We start from the raw sequence: 18,456 nt of genomic DNA on the forward strand, positions 1-18,456 counted from the left end.
CAGTTGCTGTAAATCTAAGGGGTAGATCTGAAATAAAGGGAAGCTCTGCTGATTTTATCATTCAATCATGTGCAAGTTAAAATGCTGTTTTGTTTTTTTTAATTTTCCTTGCATGTCCCCCTCGGATCTACAGCGGCTTTACTTCCAAGTGCACTTGCAGTGCAAAGTGATTTTTCCTTTAGTAAATAACCCCCATTGTGTTGTGTTTTTTTTTTTTTTTCTCAAAATTGTCAGGATTTTTTTTTTGCATATAGCACAAAAAATAAAAACTGCAGAGGGGATCAAATACCACCAAAAGAAAGCTCTATTTGAGAAAAAAAAATCAATTTTATTTGGGTACAGTGTCGCACAACTGCACAATTGTCAGTTAAAGTAACGCAGTGCCGTATCGCAAAAAACAGCCTGGTCATCAAGGGGGATAAATCTTCCGGGGCTGAAGTGGTTAATATATGAAGTTCAACACAGAATACCGAAAGGTTACAAGCTAATACATCATTGATACATTTGCATATAAGTTTGGATTCTATTTGGTATGCCTAACACTATTGTCTAGATCTATGTTGATTTACATCTCTTTATCATACCCACACTGTTAGTGTTTCCAGCATAGTTATGGCAGATTGTAGACTGGCACTTCCTCATCTCAATGAGTTTTGCAGCATTAACCACTAAAGCCCTGGACCATTTGGCTGGCCAAAGAGAGCACTTTTTGCGATTCGGCACTGCGTCGCTTTAACAGACAATTGCGCGGAAGTGCGACGTGGCTCCCAAACAAAATGGATGTCCTTTTTTTCCCCACAAATAGAGCTTTCTTTTGGTGGTATTTGATCACCTCTGCGGTTTTTATTTTTTGCGCTATAAACAAAGAAAGAGCTTCGGTTTTGAAAAAAAGCAATATTTTTTACTTTTTGCTATAATAAATATCCCCAAAAAATATATAAAAACATTTTTTTTCTCAGTTTAGGCCGATACGTATTCTTCTACATATTTTTGGTAAAAAAAATCACAATAAGCGTTTTATTGATTGGTTTGCGCAAAAGTTATAGCGTCTACAAAATAGGGGATAGTTTTATGGCGTTTTTATTAATACATTTTTTTTTTTTTTTTTTTTACTAGTAATGGCGGTGATCAGCGAGTGTCAGTGTCATTAGGCAGAATGGGGAAATGCTTTGTTTACATCAGCATTTCCCCGTTCATCCTCTGTGAGACGATCGTGGGTATCCTGCCTTCTCGGATTCTCCCCTTCTTTCACTGTCCCCAATCCATCTGCTGATAGAACAGAGTATTGGGGGCACCCTGCACAATCACAGTTTGGTGTGTATTGCTATAGAGTGTGTTGGTTTTACTTATTTAATTTTTTTGGGGGGAGGGTGCATGTGATCAGCACAGGGCCAATCAGCACTGTCCAGACAGAGGGACAGGGTCACACAGCCTCATAGGACAGTCGGAGGAGAATGAAAACTCCTACAAGCTTTAACCAGACACTGATATAAGTCATAAGACTGCTATATTATATACTGCTGATAAGAAAAGGTATTTAGGAGTTTATATTTACTAAAACAATTGCATTTCCATGTTCTGTGTACTGTGGGAGACCAGATATAGTGAATGCAGGGTCCTGGGTTTTAGTAACACTTTTTTAACTGGTAAGAAAATAAATAAATGCATACAATTATAATGTAGGAAAAAAATAGAAAGCAACCTGTCTGTCCTGCACACACCCACAAATGCAAACGCATGCATTAGGGCGGGCACATGTATGTAAACATTGACCGCACTACACGTGATCTGTTATTGGGAACTTTGTTGCGTCTTGCTGTCATTTTGCAAATGAATGGAGCTTACAATTGTATGATCATACTGTATACCAAGTGTAGTAGCATGTAAGATCCAAACAGATCATGGGTACCTAAAGTCAAAATAGTTATACCTTAATTCTGATTGGATGCTGAAGGCCGTTGATCTTTTGTACATTGCCTTTCACTTATTTTTTTTTATTTTTTTAAATTTTTTTTTTTTTACATTTTCTTATTGTGTCTTCCAGTGCCATGAAAGTGGATGATTTTATCGAACGGCTTTTTAAAGTCTACAGACACGTACTGGACGAGGGTCTGGCGCAGGTAGATTACCAGTTTCTAAAACTTGCATATATGGCAGTCTATCCATTTCTCACTTTGTGTAGCTAAATCTTGTCTCTATTATGTTTCTTAGTCTGTGTTTTTAGGCATCAATCGATCTGATTATATGTTTGACTGCAAAGAAAATGGGACCACGGCGCTGAAGCAGATTGAGATTAATACCATCGCTGCTAGTTTCGGAGGCCTCTCTTCACGGACGCCTGCTGTTCATCAGTAAGAAAGGGCATAGAGGGTACATAGGAAGTGGCTTCTGTTTTTGCCCCCAACTAAGCCTCCATAAAGAATAAGGATGACCACACAGTGTACAATTTCTATCATCAGCTGTGTAGTGGAAGAGCCTACCTAGTTTGATACGAATTGAATAGATTGCTTAGGTTTGTGCACACATTACATCGCTTTTGGTAACTCCAAAAAAAAAATGGCCAGCCTAAGGTTACATGCATGCCAGTGTATTTTTTTATGTCATGGGAAATCTTTTGAATTTTGTGCACGTTTCTTGCATTTCCTTTCTTGTGTAGTCAAGTGTCTTAAAGCTGAACACCAAACAGCTAAAAATGAACAATTTAATTTTGTATTCGTTTTTAAAAATAAATTCAATGTATTCTTACATGCATCTAGCCTTATTACTTGAATCTGGCATCCCCAGAGTGAGAGGCAGCACTAGGAGCCATTCAGAGCTTGGATACCTACACCTGCTGACAGGAGGAGAGGGCAGGGTTGGTGACTTATCAATGTGTTGCTGCTTCTTCACTATCCAGTTTGCAGGCTCTGGGGGAGGAGGTGACACCAGTGTATTCCTTAAAGAAAGTGGGGTCACACTCTGGCTGTGCTGTCTGCCAGAGGTGTATAAACCCTTCAGCAGATAAGAATAGATCAGATCATTGTATTCAATATAACTACATTTTTACATGGTAGATTGCTCACTTTATGTGTATTTTAATGCTGTGCTTGGCTGTTTTTTTTTTTTTTTTAGAGTTCAGCTTTAAAAAAAGCATGGGGCATGCAGTAGTTAATGACCCCACAACTATTTATTAAAAGTTTTTTTTTTTTTTTAGGTAGGCCCTCATACTACACAGTTTCTGGTAAACCTAAAGGTGATTAAATGATCAGATTGTATATGGATCCCTGAATCTTTTAGCCATAATGTGCTGTTATGCACAATGTGACAGTTCTTTTTATAACCTCTCTATTTATGTTTTTTTTTTCCCCCCTAGACATGTCCTGAGGACACTGGGGAAGTCAGAGGAAGCCAGTAAAATTCTGTCAAACAACCCGTCCCTGGGGATATCCCGCGGTATTGCAAAGGCCTGGGAACTGTACGGCTCACAGAAGTAAGTGTCTTCTCTAAGCCTTGTAGTGCTAAAGGATCTTTCCACCCAAAACTGAGATCTCCATTATGGCCAGGGGCGTAGCTACAGGGGTGGCAAGGGTCGCAATTGCGACCCGGACCCATGCTCCAGGGGGCCTGCGCGACCCCCCCCCCCCCCCCCCCTGGAAAACCTGAAAAGGAGGCGCAGCAGCCTATAGAGGAACCAAACTCCTCATCTTCCTTCTGCAGCCACTGAATACCCGATTTTTTTTTTTTTTTTTTCCTCATCTCCCTCCCGCAGGTATTCAGCACCTGCAGAAGGGGAGGGGATAGTTTCCTCTATAGGCTGCTGCCCCTCCTATCCAGTTTCCCTCTGCTGCCCTCGTCCAGGCCCCTGTTCTCTATCCACCGGGGCCAGATCTAGGGGAGTGCTGTGCTCACACAATGCACATATGAAGGAGAATTGTTAATAAAATCAAATGTATCATCCTGCGTTCAGGCTGCAGAATCTGTGTGTGAGGAACTGCATCCTGGTTCCGTCACTGCCAGCTGTGGCGCTGCTTGCTTCTTGTCACAGGATCGTGTGACTTCCCTTCCACTCATACACAGATCCTACTGCTTTTCAGGAGCAGACCGTGACTTTGTGGGAGCGGGATCGGCATCATGGGGGGACAGGCAGTGATGCCACTCTAACTGCACCTGCAAGAGCCCGGAGAAAAGAAATTCCTCATGCCACTGATTCGGGGGGGTTGGCACACTGTGCCTGACCTGGGGGGATTGTACTGAGGAACAGACTGACATGGGGGGGATTATAATGGAGACTGACCTGGGGGCAGTGCCGGAACTACCAGGGTCACAAAGGTCACACTTGCGACCGGCCCTGGTGTTCTGCCACTGTAGGGAGGGCTCTAGCAGTGTTGCTGAGAGCGTCTCACTTATACAGCCCAGAGGCTGCACTGACAGTTCCCCCTCCCTCCTCCCCCCGCACGGATGGGAGAGGAGAGAGCTGATCTGCTCCTTCTCCCCCCTGCCCTTCCTCTCCTGTGTGTGCACCACGGGAAGTGTAAAGCCCAGCAGCTGAATTTGATCATTTACAGTTTCTACAGTGCACACACGTGGAGAGGGGCTGGAGGAGAAGGAGCAGATGGGCTCTCTCCTCTCCCATCCGTGCAAGGGAGAACTGTCAGTGCAGACTTTGGGCTGTGTAAGAGAGACACTCTCAACTCGGAGTCCTGATGAGGAAGCACTGATAGGCAGCATTGATGAGCAATGAAAGGTGGTGCTGAGGGGCACTGATAGGTGACATTGAGCACCGATAAGCAGCACTGATGGGCATTGATAGGCGGCACTGATAGGCTGCACTGGTGGGCGGCGTTGAGGAGCACTGAAAGGTGGCACTGATGGGCAGCACTGAAAGGTGGCACTGATGGGTGGCATTGATGAGCACTTCATGGTTTCTTGTCTGGGGCCCTGAAGGTTCTAGTTACGTCTTTGATTATGGCACATGTTGGTAAGATCTCTGCACAGATTTCCCAGATCTGCCCACCTTCTGTGCCTATTTATGAAGCATTCAAAGGCTGACTGAGACCCTCTGGCTTCATCTCTAACTAAATATATCACTTTTGGCTGAACTGGCCATTTAAAGATGAAGACCAGATCTATATACACTGTGTTGTCAGAAGTATTGGGATGCCTGCCTTTACATACACATGAACTTTAATGGCATCCCAGTCTTAGTCCGTAGGGTTCAATATTAAGTTGGCCCACCCTTTGCATCTATAACGGCTTCAACTCTTCTGGGAAGACTGTACACAAGGTTTAGGAGTGTGTCTATGGAAATGTTTTTCCATTCTTCCAGAAGTGTATTTGTGAGGTCAGGCACTGATGTGGACGAGAAGGCCTGGCTCACTTCTCCGCTCAAATTCATCCCAAAGGTGTTCTATCGGGTTGAGGTCATTTTAAGCTTCACCTGTGTTGATGGATGTGAGTAAATGGCTTTCATCCAGGACTATTTTTTTCCCAGGCCAAGATGCCAGAGTGGCAGTTCCAAAAATGTCCAGTCTGCCCGAGGAAATGCCCTTTAAGTTTCCCCCTCATGTGACCCATAATGTATTTAGGGCAGTGACTCAATATGAGCAAGTTTAGTTTCTCTGCCCCAGAACTAGCATGTAAATGCTTCCATCGGAGCCTCATCACATACGTGTTCAGAGTCATATAAAGTTGCATTTAAATTATATGATTCTTTCTTCTTTTTTTTTTTTTTTTTTTTGTCACAGGGCTGTTGTCATGTTCTTGGTTGAAAATGTGCAGAGGAACATTTTTGATCACCGATGCATTGAGAATGAACTCTGGAGCAGGTAATATTTCACAGCTGATATGGTTGTTTTTTTTTCCCATTTGCACTGTTGATACCCAAACATTGGAATATATCCCCCATTAGCCACTGCGGTTTTAAATCTATTTGGTGTGCACCAAATGCCTTTGTAGACCCGGAGATAGTTCCTTATTAAAGCAGCAATGACACCAACACTGTGCAGACAGCAGAGCACCGCCCACTACAGGCTAAAAACTACCGGGGGAGGGGGTTGTCCTTCGATCTTCGAATGCTATACAGTAAGAAACCCAGGACCCCCAGCTTGCTTTAGAGATAGCATGGTGGCTTAGTGCCTTGCAATACTGGGGTCCTGTGTTCGAATCCTGGGTGGGTTTCCTTTGGTTACTCCAGTTTCTTTCCTTCCAGTTCATGATGGTAAGATAATCTGCTACTGTCCAAATTGGCCCCAATATGTGTATAAATGCATGCAAGATCGGGGACCGTTTGGATTGTAAGCATTGCATAAATTGTCTGTGATATATATGAATAAATTAACCCTAAAGCTGACTTTTGAAATTTGACCTGGGTATTAGCTTCTTGCAGTCTCTATACAGCAAAGCTCAGACTGTGGGAGGGAAAAGCAAAACAAGGAGCCAGTCAGTTGTGTTGCAGTGCAATGCTGATCAGAAGAGAGAGCAGACTTAGATGCGCTAATCAGTCTGCTGCTTCTCCTTTCACTGTCCAGTCAGAGTGGGTTGGGAGAGAAGACCTGTAAACATTACTTAAAGTGGAGCTCTGGCTGAAATATGACTTTTTTAAGATGAAAATACCCCTAGAATACTCGTGCCTCGTGCAATGTAACAAAGGTATGCTGTAAACTATGCCCAGTTTTCTATCTGTGCAGCATTGTTTTCTTACTTTGTGAAGCACAGCGTGCCCATCTCCAGTGTGGCCATCTGAAGCCACAGTGTCCTCCTTTCTGGATTCTGGGCATGTTAGCTACCCAGCATGCACCTGCTGATCTCGCACATGTGCAGTACGATTTTGGTCAGCTTGGCACAGCCATGCCAAGCTGACCAAGATTTTCCATAGACGCCAATGTTAAATGTTACTGAAGCCGTGCAATGCCAAGCTGGCCAAGAATTTCCATAGTCGCCATGCCAAGCTGACCAAGATCTCCCAGCAGCCAATGCAAAACCGGAAATGACGTCTGCGGCCCCTAGAGGAGGAAGTGAAATTAGATATAGGCATAAATCAGGTAAGTGAACAGAAAAAAAATAAATTGCCAATTCATTTTTAGAATGCACATTAGTGCTGCATGGTGAGGAGTGAAAAATGTGGGTGGAACTCCGCTTTTAACTGCAGCAGAGCGAAAACCGGTCTCCTGTCTTGCCAACCAGGCCCGTGCTGTGTTGCAGAGCTACGTAAATTTTGAGGCCTGCATGCACAGCAATACAAATACTTTGACAAATCTCTTATGTTCATCTGTTTTAACTGTTTGCCTAAAGTTCAGCTTTTAGGCATAGCCAGAGTTCCTTCCTCTTCCCTTTTTTTTAAAGATAATTTTTGCTTTCTAGAAATATCAAAGTCATCAGAAGGCGTCTTACAGATGTCTATGAAAGGGGATCCTTAGATGAAAAGAAGCACCTATATGTGTAAGTATCTGTGTTTCAGTAATATTTGGTTATTCAAATAACACTAATCTAAACAATCATTTTAAATGTAAAAATGTTCTAAAGAGCTGCCTAAATCTTTAACTCCACCTTTTGCACCAGTTTACATGTAATGCCATGTACACACGAGCGGACTTTACGGCAGACTTTGCCCGGCGGACGGGATTTCGTCGGACAATTTGATCGTGTGTGGGCTCCAGCAGACTTTGTTTTCTCAAAAGTTGGACGGACTTAGATTTGAAACATGTTTTAAATCTATCCGTCGAACTCCAGTCCAGTCGAAAAGTCCGCTCGTCTGTATGCTAGTTCGACGGACAAAAAGCCACGCTAGGGCAGCTATTGGCTACTGGCTATGAACTTCCTTGTTTTAGTCCGGTTGTACGTCATCGCGTACGAATTCGACGGACTTTGGTTGATTGTGTGTAGGCAAGTCCGTTCATTCGGAAAGTCCGTCATAAAGTCCGCCGAGCAAAGTCTGCCGTAAAGTCCACTCGTGTGTACGCGGCATTACACTTGTATTTGGGGTGTAACATGGTGCAAATGGAATCCTCTTCCCCATGACAGCGTGTGGGGGTTCTTCTCCCCTGCAACCTCTGTCACTATTGAAATTTGTGTGGCTGTGCGAGATCTGTGAATGTATGAACTACTGCCATTGGGACTTGTATTTCTCAATGGAACACTGACACTTCCTTCAACTCTAACTGAAAGTTTACACCTTGGTTTAAATTGAAGAGCTTGCAGGAGCTTAGCATTGCACCTGCGATCGCGGTCGCAATGCTTTACAAGCTGATTTGCAAAAAAAAATATTAGAAATGAAATGGCCTTCTTAGTTTAATCTTAGTTTATTGAAAAAGACCAGATTTAACATCTACGGATAGTAATAAAAAGAAATAATGATAACCGTTACATGAGATACGGTAATAACAATTTCACCAGGATCTTGTAGGCCTCATTTTGGTTTTTAGGCATATTGCATAGCGAAACATGAAGAAATGTATACTAACATACAACCTCCAGCAAAAATGATGGAATCACCAGTCCCTGAGGATGTTCCTTCAGTTGTTTATTGTTGTAGAAAAAAAGCAGATCACAGACATGGCCAAAAACTAAAGGCATTTCAAATGGCAACTTTCTGGCTTTAAGAAACACTAAAAGAAATCAAGAAAAATAATTGTGGTGGCCAGTAACAGATTTATAGAACAAGCACAGGGAATAAATTATGGAATCACTCAATTCTGAGGAAAAAATTATGGAATCATGAAAAACAAACAAAATAACACTCCAACACATCACTAGTACTTTGTTGCACCACCTCTGGCTTTTATAACTGCTTGCAGTCTCTGAGGCATTGACTTAATGAGTGATAAACAGTACTCTTCATCAATCTGGCTCCAGCCTTCTCTGATTGCTGTTGCCAAATCATCTTTGCAGGTCGGAGCCTTGTCATGGACCATTTTCTTTAACTTCCACCACAGATTTTCAATTGGATTGAGATCCGGACTGTTTGCAGGCCATGACATTGACCTTATGTGTCTTTCTTCAAGGAATTTTTTCACAGTTTTTGCTCTATGGCAAGATGCCTTATCATCCTTGATAAATGATTTCATCATCCCCAAACATCCTTTCAATAGATGGGATAAGAAAAGTGTCCAAAATTTCAATGTAAACCTGTGCATTTATTGAAGATTTAATGACAGCCATCTCCCCAGTGCCTTTACCTGACATGCAGCCCCATATCATAATTGACTGTGGAAATTTGCATGTTTTCTTCAGACAGTCGTCTGCATAAATCTCATTGAAACGGCACCAAACAAAAGTTCCAGCATCATCGCCTTGCCCAATGCAGATTCGAGATTCATCACTGAATATGACTTTCATCCAATCATCCACAGTCCACGATTGCCTTTCCTTAGCCCATTGTAACCTTGTTTTTTTGTGTTTAGGTGTTAGAGATGCTTTCTTTTAGCTTTTCTGTATGTAAATCCCATTTCCTTTAGGCGGTTTCTTACAGTTCAGTCACAGATGTTGACTCCAGTTTCCTCCTATTTGTTCCTCATTTGTTTTGTTGTACATTTTCTGTTTTCAAGGCATATTGCTTTAAGTTTTCTGTCTTGACGCTTTGATGTCTTCCTTGGTCTACCAGTATGCTTGCCTTTAACCACCTTCCCATGTTGTTTGTATTTGGTACATGTTTTAGACACAGCCGAATGTGAACAACCAAAATCTTGTGCAACACTGCGTGATGATGTACCCTTTTTACCTACATACTAACAAGCAGATTTAATCTGATGCAGGTGTTAGTGTTTGTAATGAAAATTTACAGGGCGATTCCATAATTTTTTCCTCAGAATTGAGTGATTCCATAATTTATTCCCCGTGCTTGTTCTATACATCTAAATGTTACTGGCCACCACAATTATTTTTCTTGATTTCTTTTAGTGTTTCTTAAAGCCAGAAAGTTGCCATTTGAAATGCCTTTAGTTTTTGGCCATGTCTGTGATCTGCCTTTTTTCTATAACAATAAACAACTGAAGGAACATCCTCAGGGACTGGTGATTCCATCATTTTTGCCAGGGGTTGTACAACATATGTAGAAGGAAAGTATCATCCCGAGTAAAATCAGGATGGTTTTTGAAACCGAATAATTACATATAAAATATGTAATGACTGAGTGTTAAAAAACGGAAAAGTAGATCCTGGAAGGATCACAGCCCATTCCATAAATAAGGGGGACAATGCACATATAAGATGATGAGGTAGAAAGACAGAGAATAAGTATCCAGATGAGAGAGAAAGGAAGGGAGACACTCCATCATGACTATGGGGTGGAGGTAATTGGTCCACCCTCGGCCTCAGTACAAACTCAGAGAAATACCGAAACATGGACCAGGGGGTCCACGTAATGAAAGAATAGCCTTTTTAATCACAATAGTTTAATGGCTTCCTGGTTCAGGGGTGGCCAAAAATATACAAATCTGGCTTACGCCTTCTCTTGCCATTTGTTGTAAGCCTGGCTAAAGGGATTCATCCAGAAACGTGACCTGTATAGCGATGATTTATGTTTACCAGTGTCATGGGGAAGACGTCTTGTCTGATCTGAGTGGTTGCAGGAAACATTGGGCCAAATAGGTCTCACAGCACGGTACCAGGTCAGCCGGGAGAGAATAATCAGAGCTGGTCTATGGGTCAGCCAAGGGGTAGATGCAGCAAGATGCGACTAACAAGGCCAATAAATGTGCCAAGACAGCCGCACAGGACAAGGGATAAGGTCAAGCAATTTCAGAGACGGCCTCACTTAAAATGAGATTATATGGTATAAATACGTTTGTTGTATTTCTATAGTTCTAGAATGGAAGGGGTTGCCTCAGTCAAATTGGTCTAAAAATAGGGGCGGGTACCATCATCATTTTGCAGTAGGATATTGGAAGGGAATACCTAGGGCTACTCCAAACATGCCCCTGGCATATTGAGGATTTATCTCGGTACCCAAGGATTAGGCCAGAATTATAATAAAAATAAAGTTTAATTATGTCCTTTTTCTAATAAATAACAATTGATACATAAGTTCATAAACCGTTGATTACAACCATGCATAATTGGTACAGGTGGTTCCAAAGAAGCAGATGAACTCCATACCGGGGGCATGTTTGGAGCAGCCCATGGTATTCCCTTCCAATTTCTATAGTTCTGCTACTCGGAATGAAGGAACGAGCTCCTGTGTGTTTAATAATGCCTTTTTAGAATGGATTGGTGTAAGTATTTGTCATTGATCGGTATTCATATCTAGCTAACAAGAGTGTAATGTCATTTTGTAGGGATGGATACGAAGTTGCGGTGGCCTATTTCAGAACTGGTTACATGCCTCAGGATTACAATGAACGGGTTTGTTCTTTCATCATTCACATAGGATTAAATTGTTTTATCATTCTGCCTTTCAGTGGTGTCGGCTTTACCAAGCTTTGGACATTAAAGCGGTTGTAAACCGCTGGTGTTTAAAAAAGAAAAAAAAAAATTCCTGCAAGGCAAAGTCATAATGTGCTAGTATGCATTGCATACTAGCACATTATGAGAAACTTACCTTAGAACGAAGCTTTCCCCTGGTCTTTCTTCCGGGTTCCCGTCCCCCGGCTACATGAGTGGCCGGGGGGGCGCGATGACATCACTCGGAAGCCGCCGTTTCCGGCATGGGCTCTGAAGGTCCAGAACTGTAAGCTGGACCTTCAGAGCGCATGCGCCGGTGGTGTCATAAGCTGCATGCACTCTGAATATCTCCTAAACTGTGCAAGTTTGGGAGATAATTACAGTACCTACAGGTAAGCCTTATCATAGGCTTACCTGTAGGTACAAGTGGTAGTAAAGAGTTTACTACCACTTTAAAGAAGAATTGCAGATATGGCTATTTTGTACACCGTTACATTGGTCTGGCTTGGACTAATGTAACTCTGCATATTCCATATCTGGTCAATTTCCCTGGAAGCTGAAAATTAAATGAAGCAGACAGTGCTACTCCCAGGGCTGCTGTTAGAAATTACAGCAGGACCCCATACAGACTCATTGACAGGCCCCCCTCCCCTGGCTAAAAGTGACTGAGGACATAGATTTATTAGTCCCTTTCTCTGCAGCCTCAGCTGCACTAATAAATGAATAGGAAGCACTCTGAGGCTTTCTGTTTATTTGCAAACTGAAGCATAGTAAACAGTTTACTATGGTTCAGTGATGAATGGACACAGGATTGATTGGTACTGATTGCTCATTGTATTCAATAAAGGAAGGGGCCAGTAAATGATGTATTTACTGCCCCATTTCCCTGCTCTCCATCCTGAAACATCCACCTGTGTGCCCATAGCAACTACCGGCGGGAGAAGGGAGGATGGAAGCCGGCAGTGCTCTGGGAGAAAGGGGCACAGGGGCCAGAACAGCAGATGAAAGAGGCACATGTGCTAGGACAAATCCCCCTGCAGTGCAGCTGGAGGGAGAAAGAGGGGAAGCTGGCAGCGCTGCAGGGGGAGGCAGAAGAGGACTGGTGGTTGCAATAAGATAGTACAGTTGACCCTCCTGCTCAGGAGGTGCAAGGGCCCAGTACAGGAGGGCTGGCTGTATGGCCTTATCAGCTGTCCTGGCTACTCCAGTGATCTCCACTTCTAGGTCCCATGCTAGGCGGTCTCCATACTGAGTTTAACCACTTATTATGTCACCACCCAACCTCGTCCAATCAGAGAATGCTTTGCATTCATTCAGAAATGCAAAGCATTGGTGCTTGTGCCAAACAGCTGATCTCCTGTGTTCAATAACCAAAAGTGCAGTGCTCAGTATGGGACCTTGAAGCATGTGGATATAACTGGAGTAGCAGTGACTTCCAGGGATTGACCAGGTATGGTATATACATAGTTACAAACTTAAAGGCCTGTCTCTGGGAAAAATTAAAAATCCCTCTTTTGCAGTGGGGCTTCCCCTGCACTGTAAGGCTTAAAGTGGTTTTAAACCCTCCCTCCTGATTTTTAACTATAGGTAAGCCTAGAATAAGGCTTACCTATAGGTAGTGGAAATAGCCCCTAAACGTGCGCCGTTTAGGAGATCTTTCACTTGCAGTGCGCCGATGATGTAAGCGGCGCATGCGATGTGAAGAAACGGACCTCCGTGCCGTTTCTTCCCCAGTGTGTGCCGTTAGTCACGCGGCCCCCGGAAGGAAGAGGGGCGAAGATGAACGCAGCCTGCACAGGGGACAGCGATGGATTCGTTTTCAGGTAAGTGTTGCATAATGGGCTTGTATGCGATGCATACTAGCCCATTATGCTTTCAATTTGCAGGGAGCAAAAGAGGAAGTAAAACCCATCAGGGTTTACTTCCTCTTTAAATGCTCATTTACAGCAAGGGTACTGGAAAGACCAGATTTACTTGTCTGATCCGCAATCCCCCAGCAGCCACTGTACTCCTCTTCTCCCCCATGCTCCAGCATGTGGATTGTCCCTCAATGTCCTCAAAACTGTTAGAACTGAAGCTTGTCACAGAACCCCGTCGCACTGCGCTTGAGTGCTTCCGTCGGTACACTGCTTCCTCCAGTCTGGACCTTCAGATCTCCTATATTACAGCCACATATTGTAACCAAGAACCAGGCGAGACTAGCTCAGTTACAAAACTGCAACATGGAATGTTTTATTGGACAAGGATAATACAGGCTTTATATACACTTGAAAAGTAGGTTCCCCGCTCCTGATCATATTACCCCAACAATACAAACTGTAACCAGAAACCTAAATTAACATGAGCTAATTATCTCATGTTAATTTATGTTTCTGGTTACAGTTTGTATTGTTAGGGTAATATGATCAGGAGCGGGGAACCTACTTTTCAAGTGTATATAAAGCCTGTATTATCCTTGTCCAATAAAACATTTCATGTTGCAGTTTTGTAACTGAGCTAGTCTCGCCTGGTTCTTGGTTACAATATGTGGCTGTAATATCTGAGATCTGAAGGTCCAGACTGGAGGGAAGCAGTGTATTGACGGAAGCACTCAAGCGGAGTGAGACGGGGTTCTGTGACAAGCTTCAGCTCTAACAGTTTTGAGGACATTGAGGGACAATCCACAAGCTGGAGTATGGGGGGAGAAGAGGAGTGCAGTGGCTGCTGGTGGGATTGCGGATCAGACAAAAAAAATCTGGTTTTTCCGGTACCCTGGCTGTAAATGAGCATTTAAAGAGGAAGTAAACTAGTCATTTAACCAGCCTAGGTGACTCAGAGGTCGTCTCCTAGCTCACAAACTACAGTACACATTATCATAAGTATAAATACAGGACACCTTCACACAATAGCAGGAGACCACCAGTAGCAGACTATCCTTCTTCTACATTGTACAGAGGCCAATGTGATCAGCTCTTTCAATTAACATGTATAGTTCAGAATCAAATAAACCAGGAATAGTCTTTGTATTTTTCCTGGGAGATATTGTGGCTAAATATTACTGTCCCATCTGAAGTAATCTAAACCACATTCTCAATGGCCTTTTAGTAGCTGTCCATCATTTTCTTGGTCACCCTGTGCCCCTAATAGACACAGGGAGACTTATCCATAAGAGGGACCTGGGGTGCTGAAACAAGGGTTTCCCAACCTCTCCAAGGGATTCTGGGTTCCACAGGTCCCCCACCCAAAGCGAATCCCGTCACAGAGCTGACATATACACTCAGCTGAATGATTGATTGATTCAGAGGGTGATTCACCCCCTCCTTCTCAATTTCTATTTGCATGTTCAGACAAGGTCTAGGGAAGTTTCAATCAGAAACTGGAGTCTTAAAGGAAACCGCTTCTGCTGTTCTCTGTCTTTGAAAATCCCCACTAAAAATAGTAAAAGTTATAAAATGATAAAAAAAAGATACAAGTCTATTAACATCTTTTGAAATAACCGAGTGTCTGAGGCACGTATGATGACCGTGCTCTTCTTGTTATTCTAATGAACTCTTTGCCTCATTTTAGGGTTGGGAAGCTCGTCTGATGATGGAGCGATCCATGGCTGTGAAGTGCCCAGATATAGCAACCCAGCTTGTCGGCACCAAGAAGGTCCAGCAGGAGCTGAGCCGCCCACATATTTTGGAGAAGTTTTTGCCTGACTTTCCAGGAGCTGTGGCTCGAATACGGGAGACCTTTGCGGGCTTGTACTCCTTGGATATCGTACGTGGGGAGGGGATGGGGGGGGGGATGGGTGTTACGAAACCTTATCTTCTGGTACCGTACTTATATGGCGCACTATAGTGATTGCTGTTACCTGAAACCATCCGTTTTTAATTAGTCCTGTGCAGTGGTAGTGACATAAAACCATAAAGAATTTGTTCATCCACTTATCGGGTCCCAAAGGTGGTGCTAGGGCTGGGCGATTTTCTCCCAAAAAAAAAAATCTGATTTAAAAAAAAAAAAAAAAAACTCGATTCACGATTCGAATCGAGGTGTTTTTTTTTGGACACCACGTCGGTCCTGAGGAGCTGTGGGCAGGAGTTTTTAGGCGAGGCCGCGGCTTCGTCCTAGTCCGCAGTGTCCAGCCTCGCGGACTAGGCTGAAGCCGCGGCCTCACCTAAAGACTCCTGCCCACAGCTCCTCAGGACCAGCGCGGTGAAAAAAAAATTTAAAAAATCGATTTGCTTAAATTTTGAATCGATTTGACCTCTCAACTCGATTCAAGATTTAAATTGATTTTTTTCCCCAGCCCTAGGTGGTGCAAATATTCCACAACTCAGGGCAGGCCTCTTCAGGGTAGCAGAAATGCACTCCAAGGACATGTGAAGAGGGAAGAAACGCCTCAAAGGCTCCTTTCACACGATCGGCCAGATCGGCTCCGCCTGTCCGTTTTTCAGGTGGATACAAGCGGGCCACCCATTGACTTCTATGGGCAGGCGGATGTCAGCAGAGATGTGTCCGCTGACACCAGACTGCCATCTGATCCAAAAAGAGCTGCTCAAAACAGATGGATGACGATACGTTTGCCATCCATCCAGATCGAGTCGGATGGAATCAGATGAAAACTGACAGGTGGTCCGTTTTCATCCAATCTCCCATAGAGGAGAGCGGGACTATGACAGGCCCGTCTCTGCACAGTGAGCAGAGACGGACCTGTCATCTGCCTGCTCAGTGGGAATCAGCGGAGCGATTTCCCTCTGAGCAACGGAGTCTGCCCCGTGTGAAAGGGGCCTAAGCGTAAACTGTATGACTTTTTAAGGGAAATAATATAATAACAACTCGCATCAAGTTGGGTAAAAACGGGCACATAAAAACATCCTGCCTCGGTAAGTCTGCGTTCACGCCGGCTGTCTTGTATCACTGCTCAACTAGGACCGAATCCCTGCTCTGTGGAGTGGGACCAGGAGGGGGGGGCTGGAACACATGTGGACCACAGCAGCGAGCACTCGTTTCTGAGCACGCATGATGGCGGGGTAAGGTGCGCTTATAGATAGGTACACCTTAAGTAACCTGTTAGACCCATATTCATAAAGCAGCTGCCCGCACCCTGACCCGAACCCCCATTGTGACAGTGGGTGGAGGATCCTCTCCCTGCACCCGCTGTCATGATTTAAATATAGTGGGGCTCCACCCACACAGCCTTGTCATTCATTCACTGAGTTCTGTAAATGAATGAACTACAAGTACTGTCTGCCACCACGGCAGATGTCTTGTAGTTCTCAATGAACTGTGAGGGTGTTGGTGAGCCTCCTCATAGTTCATTGATTCTTTTGCTGTCCAGTATATGTCTGCTCATACTGGAGGTATGGGCAGACAGCTGTACAGAGAGTCTACAGGCGCCTCACGTTGCACCTGGAATCTGCTGATCCCAGGTGCAGTGCTCTGCAGGCTCCTAAGAAAACCAAAAATGGATGCAGATTTTTTTTTTTTACCTGCAAAAAAAAGGTGCATTTATTATTTTTTAAAGTGTAAGTGGTTAGCACTTCTGCATAGCAGCACTGGGGCCATTAGTTCCTCAGGTTACTTCAGTTTCTTCCCACACTCTAAAGACATGCTGGTAGTGTAATTGGCTCCTGTCTCAATCGGCCCTAGTATGTATGAATGTGAGTTAGGGGCCTTAGATTGTAATCTCCTTGAGGGCAGGGACTGTAAAGTGTAAATGTGTAGAATGTAAAATGCTGCGTAAATTGATGGAACTTCATAAGTACCTGTAATAAAGTGTACTTATTCGTTAATATTTTGTTTTCCATTATCTTATGTCATATTTTTTTTCGTCTCTTTATGCCCAGGGTGAAGAAGGGGATCAGACTGTAAAAGTTGCTCTTGCCAACCCAGAGCAATATGTGCTAAAACCACAAAGAGAAGGAGGAGGTGATGATGGATGTTTTTTTAAATTTTTTATTATTTAAAGAAACCGTTCTTCCAGTGATGGCTGCTGTGAGGCTCACTATGTCAGAGCATGTTATAAAACAATAGTTATTTGAATTAAATTGTATTTCCACTTTTGCATTTTGGGATCACACCTACTTTGTTACATTTCCCCATTCACATAACTTAACCACTTGCCACCCAGGCCAATTCTGGCACTTCTCTCCTACATGTAAAAATCATCATTTTTTTGGCTAGAAAAATACTCAGAACGTTTTATTATTGTTATCATTATTATTATTATTATTTTTCTTTAGACAAGACCCTAGGGAATAAAATTGCGGCTGTTGCAAAATTTTGTCACATGGTATAGGTGCAGCAAATTTTCAAACACGTTGTGTTTTGTTTTTAAGAAAAAAAATACTATTTACCCCTATTTTTTTGATAAACGTGAAAGATGTTACATTGAGTAAACAGATGCCTAACATGTCACGCTTTAAAATTGTGCCAAACTTTGGTACTTAATCTCCATAAGTTACGCTTTAAACATTTTTACAGGTTACCAGTTTAGAGTTACAGAGGAGGTTTTGTGCTAGAATCATTGCTTTTGCGCTAACGTTCGTGGCGACACTCATGTGTGGTTTGAGCCCGGGTTCACACTATACTGGGCTGCGGATCGCACAGGAGCGCTGTGCGTCCCTGTTCCCCATTTCAGGGACGAATCAGGGCCGATTCTATGCCTGAATTCGGCCCTGAAACAGAGCCAAAGACGCAGTGCAGTGTGCTCCGCAGCCGCCCCGGAGATATGTGAACCGGCTCCATAGAAAGCCAGTCACATTCTCCTACTATGCGAATTAGATGCAGGGAAACGCACATCTAATTCGCATAGGTGTGAACCCGGGCTGAATGTTGTTTACATACAGTGGATATAAAAAGTCTACATACCCCTGGTAAAATGTCAGGTTTCTGTGATATAAAAAAATGAGACAAAGATAAATCATTTCAGAACTTTTTCCACCTGTGTATGTGTCAATAATCATTTCCCATATCCCTATATGTTGTGCTCACTAAGATGCACGTCTAAGAATCTTTTATTTTAATTTTTACACTTTCCCTTTTAAATTTTTTTTATTTTTTTTTTAAATCACTTTTATTTCTATTGCAAGGAATGTAAATATCCCTTGTAATAGGAATAGGGCATGACAGATCCTG

The 18,456-nt window shown here is 43.2% G+C and overlaps 1 protein-coding gene across 2 annotated transcripts in view; it reads left to right on the forward strand.

The window, feature by feature from the left end:
* The window catches only part of GSS (glutathione synthetase), a 114,256-nt gene that overhangs the window by 84,194 nt on the left and 11,606 nt on the right, over positions 1-18,456 (forward strand). For both annotated transcript variants that reach the window (XM_073606594.1, XM_073606593.1), the window contains exons 4-11: positions 2,045-2,120; positions 2,212-2,351; positions 3,353-3,469; positions 5,724-5,804; positions 7,339-7,416; positions 11,250-11,316; positions 14,902-15,096; positions 17,166-17,247. In XM_073606594.1, coding sequence (XP_073462695.1) covers positions 2,045-2,120; positions 2,212-2,351; positions 3,353-3,469; positions 5,724-5,804; positions 7,339-7,416; positions 11,250-11,316; positions 14,902-15,096; positions 17,166-17,247 — 836 coding nt within the window. The remainder of the gene's footprint in view (positions 1-2,044; positions 2,121-2,211; positions 2,352-3,352; positions 3,470-5,723; positions 5,805-7,338; positions 7,417-11,249; positions 11,317-14,901; positions 15,097-17,165; positions 17,248-18,456) is intronic.

This window comes from Aquarana catesbeiana, linkage group LG12 (assembly GCF_042186555.1).
Source record: "Aquarana catesbeiana isolate 2022-GZ linkage group LG12, ASM4218655v1, whole genome shotgun sequence".
NCBI lineage: Eukaryota > Metazoa > Chordata > Amphibia > Anura > Ranidae > Aquarana > Aquarana catesbeiana.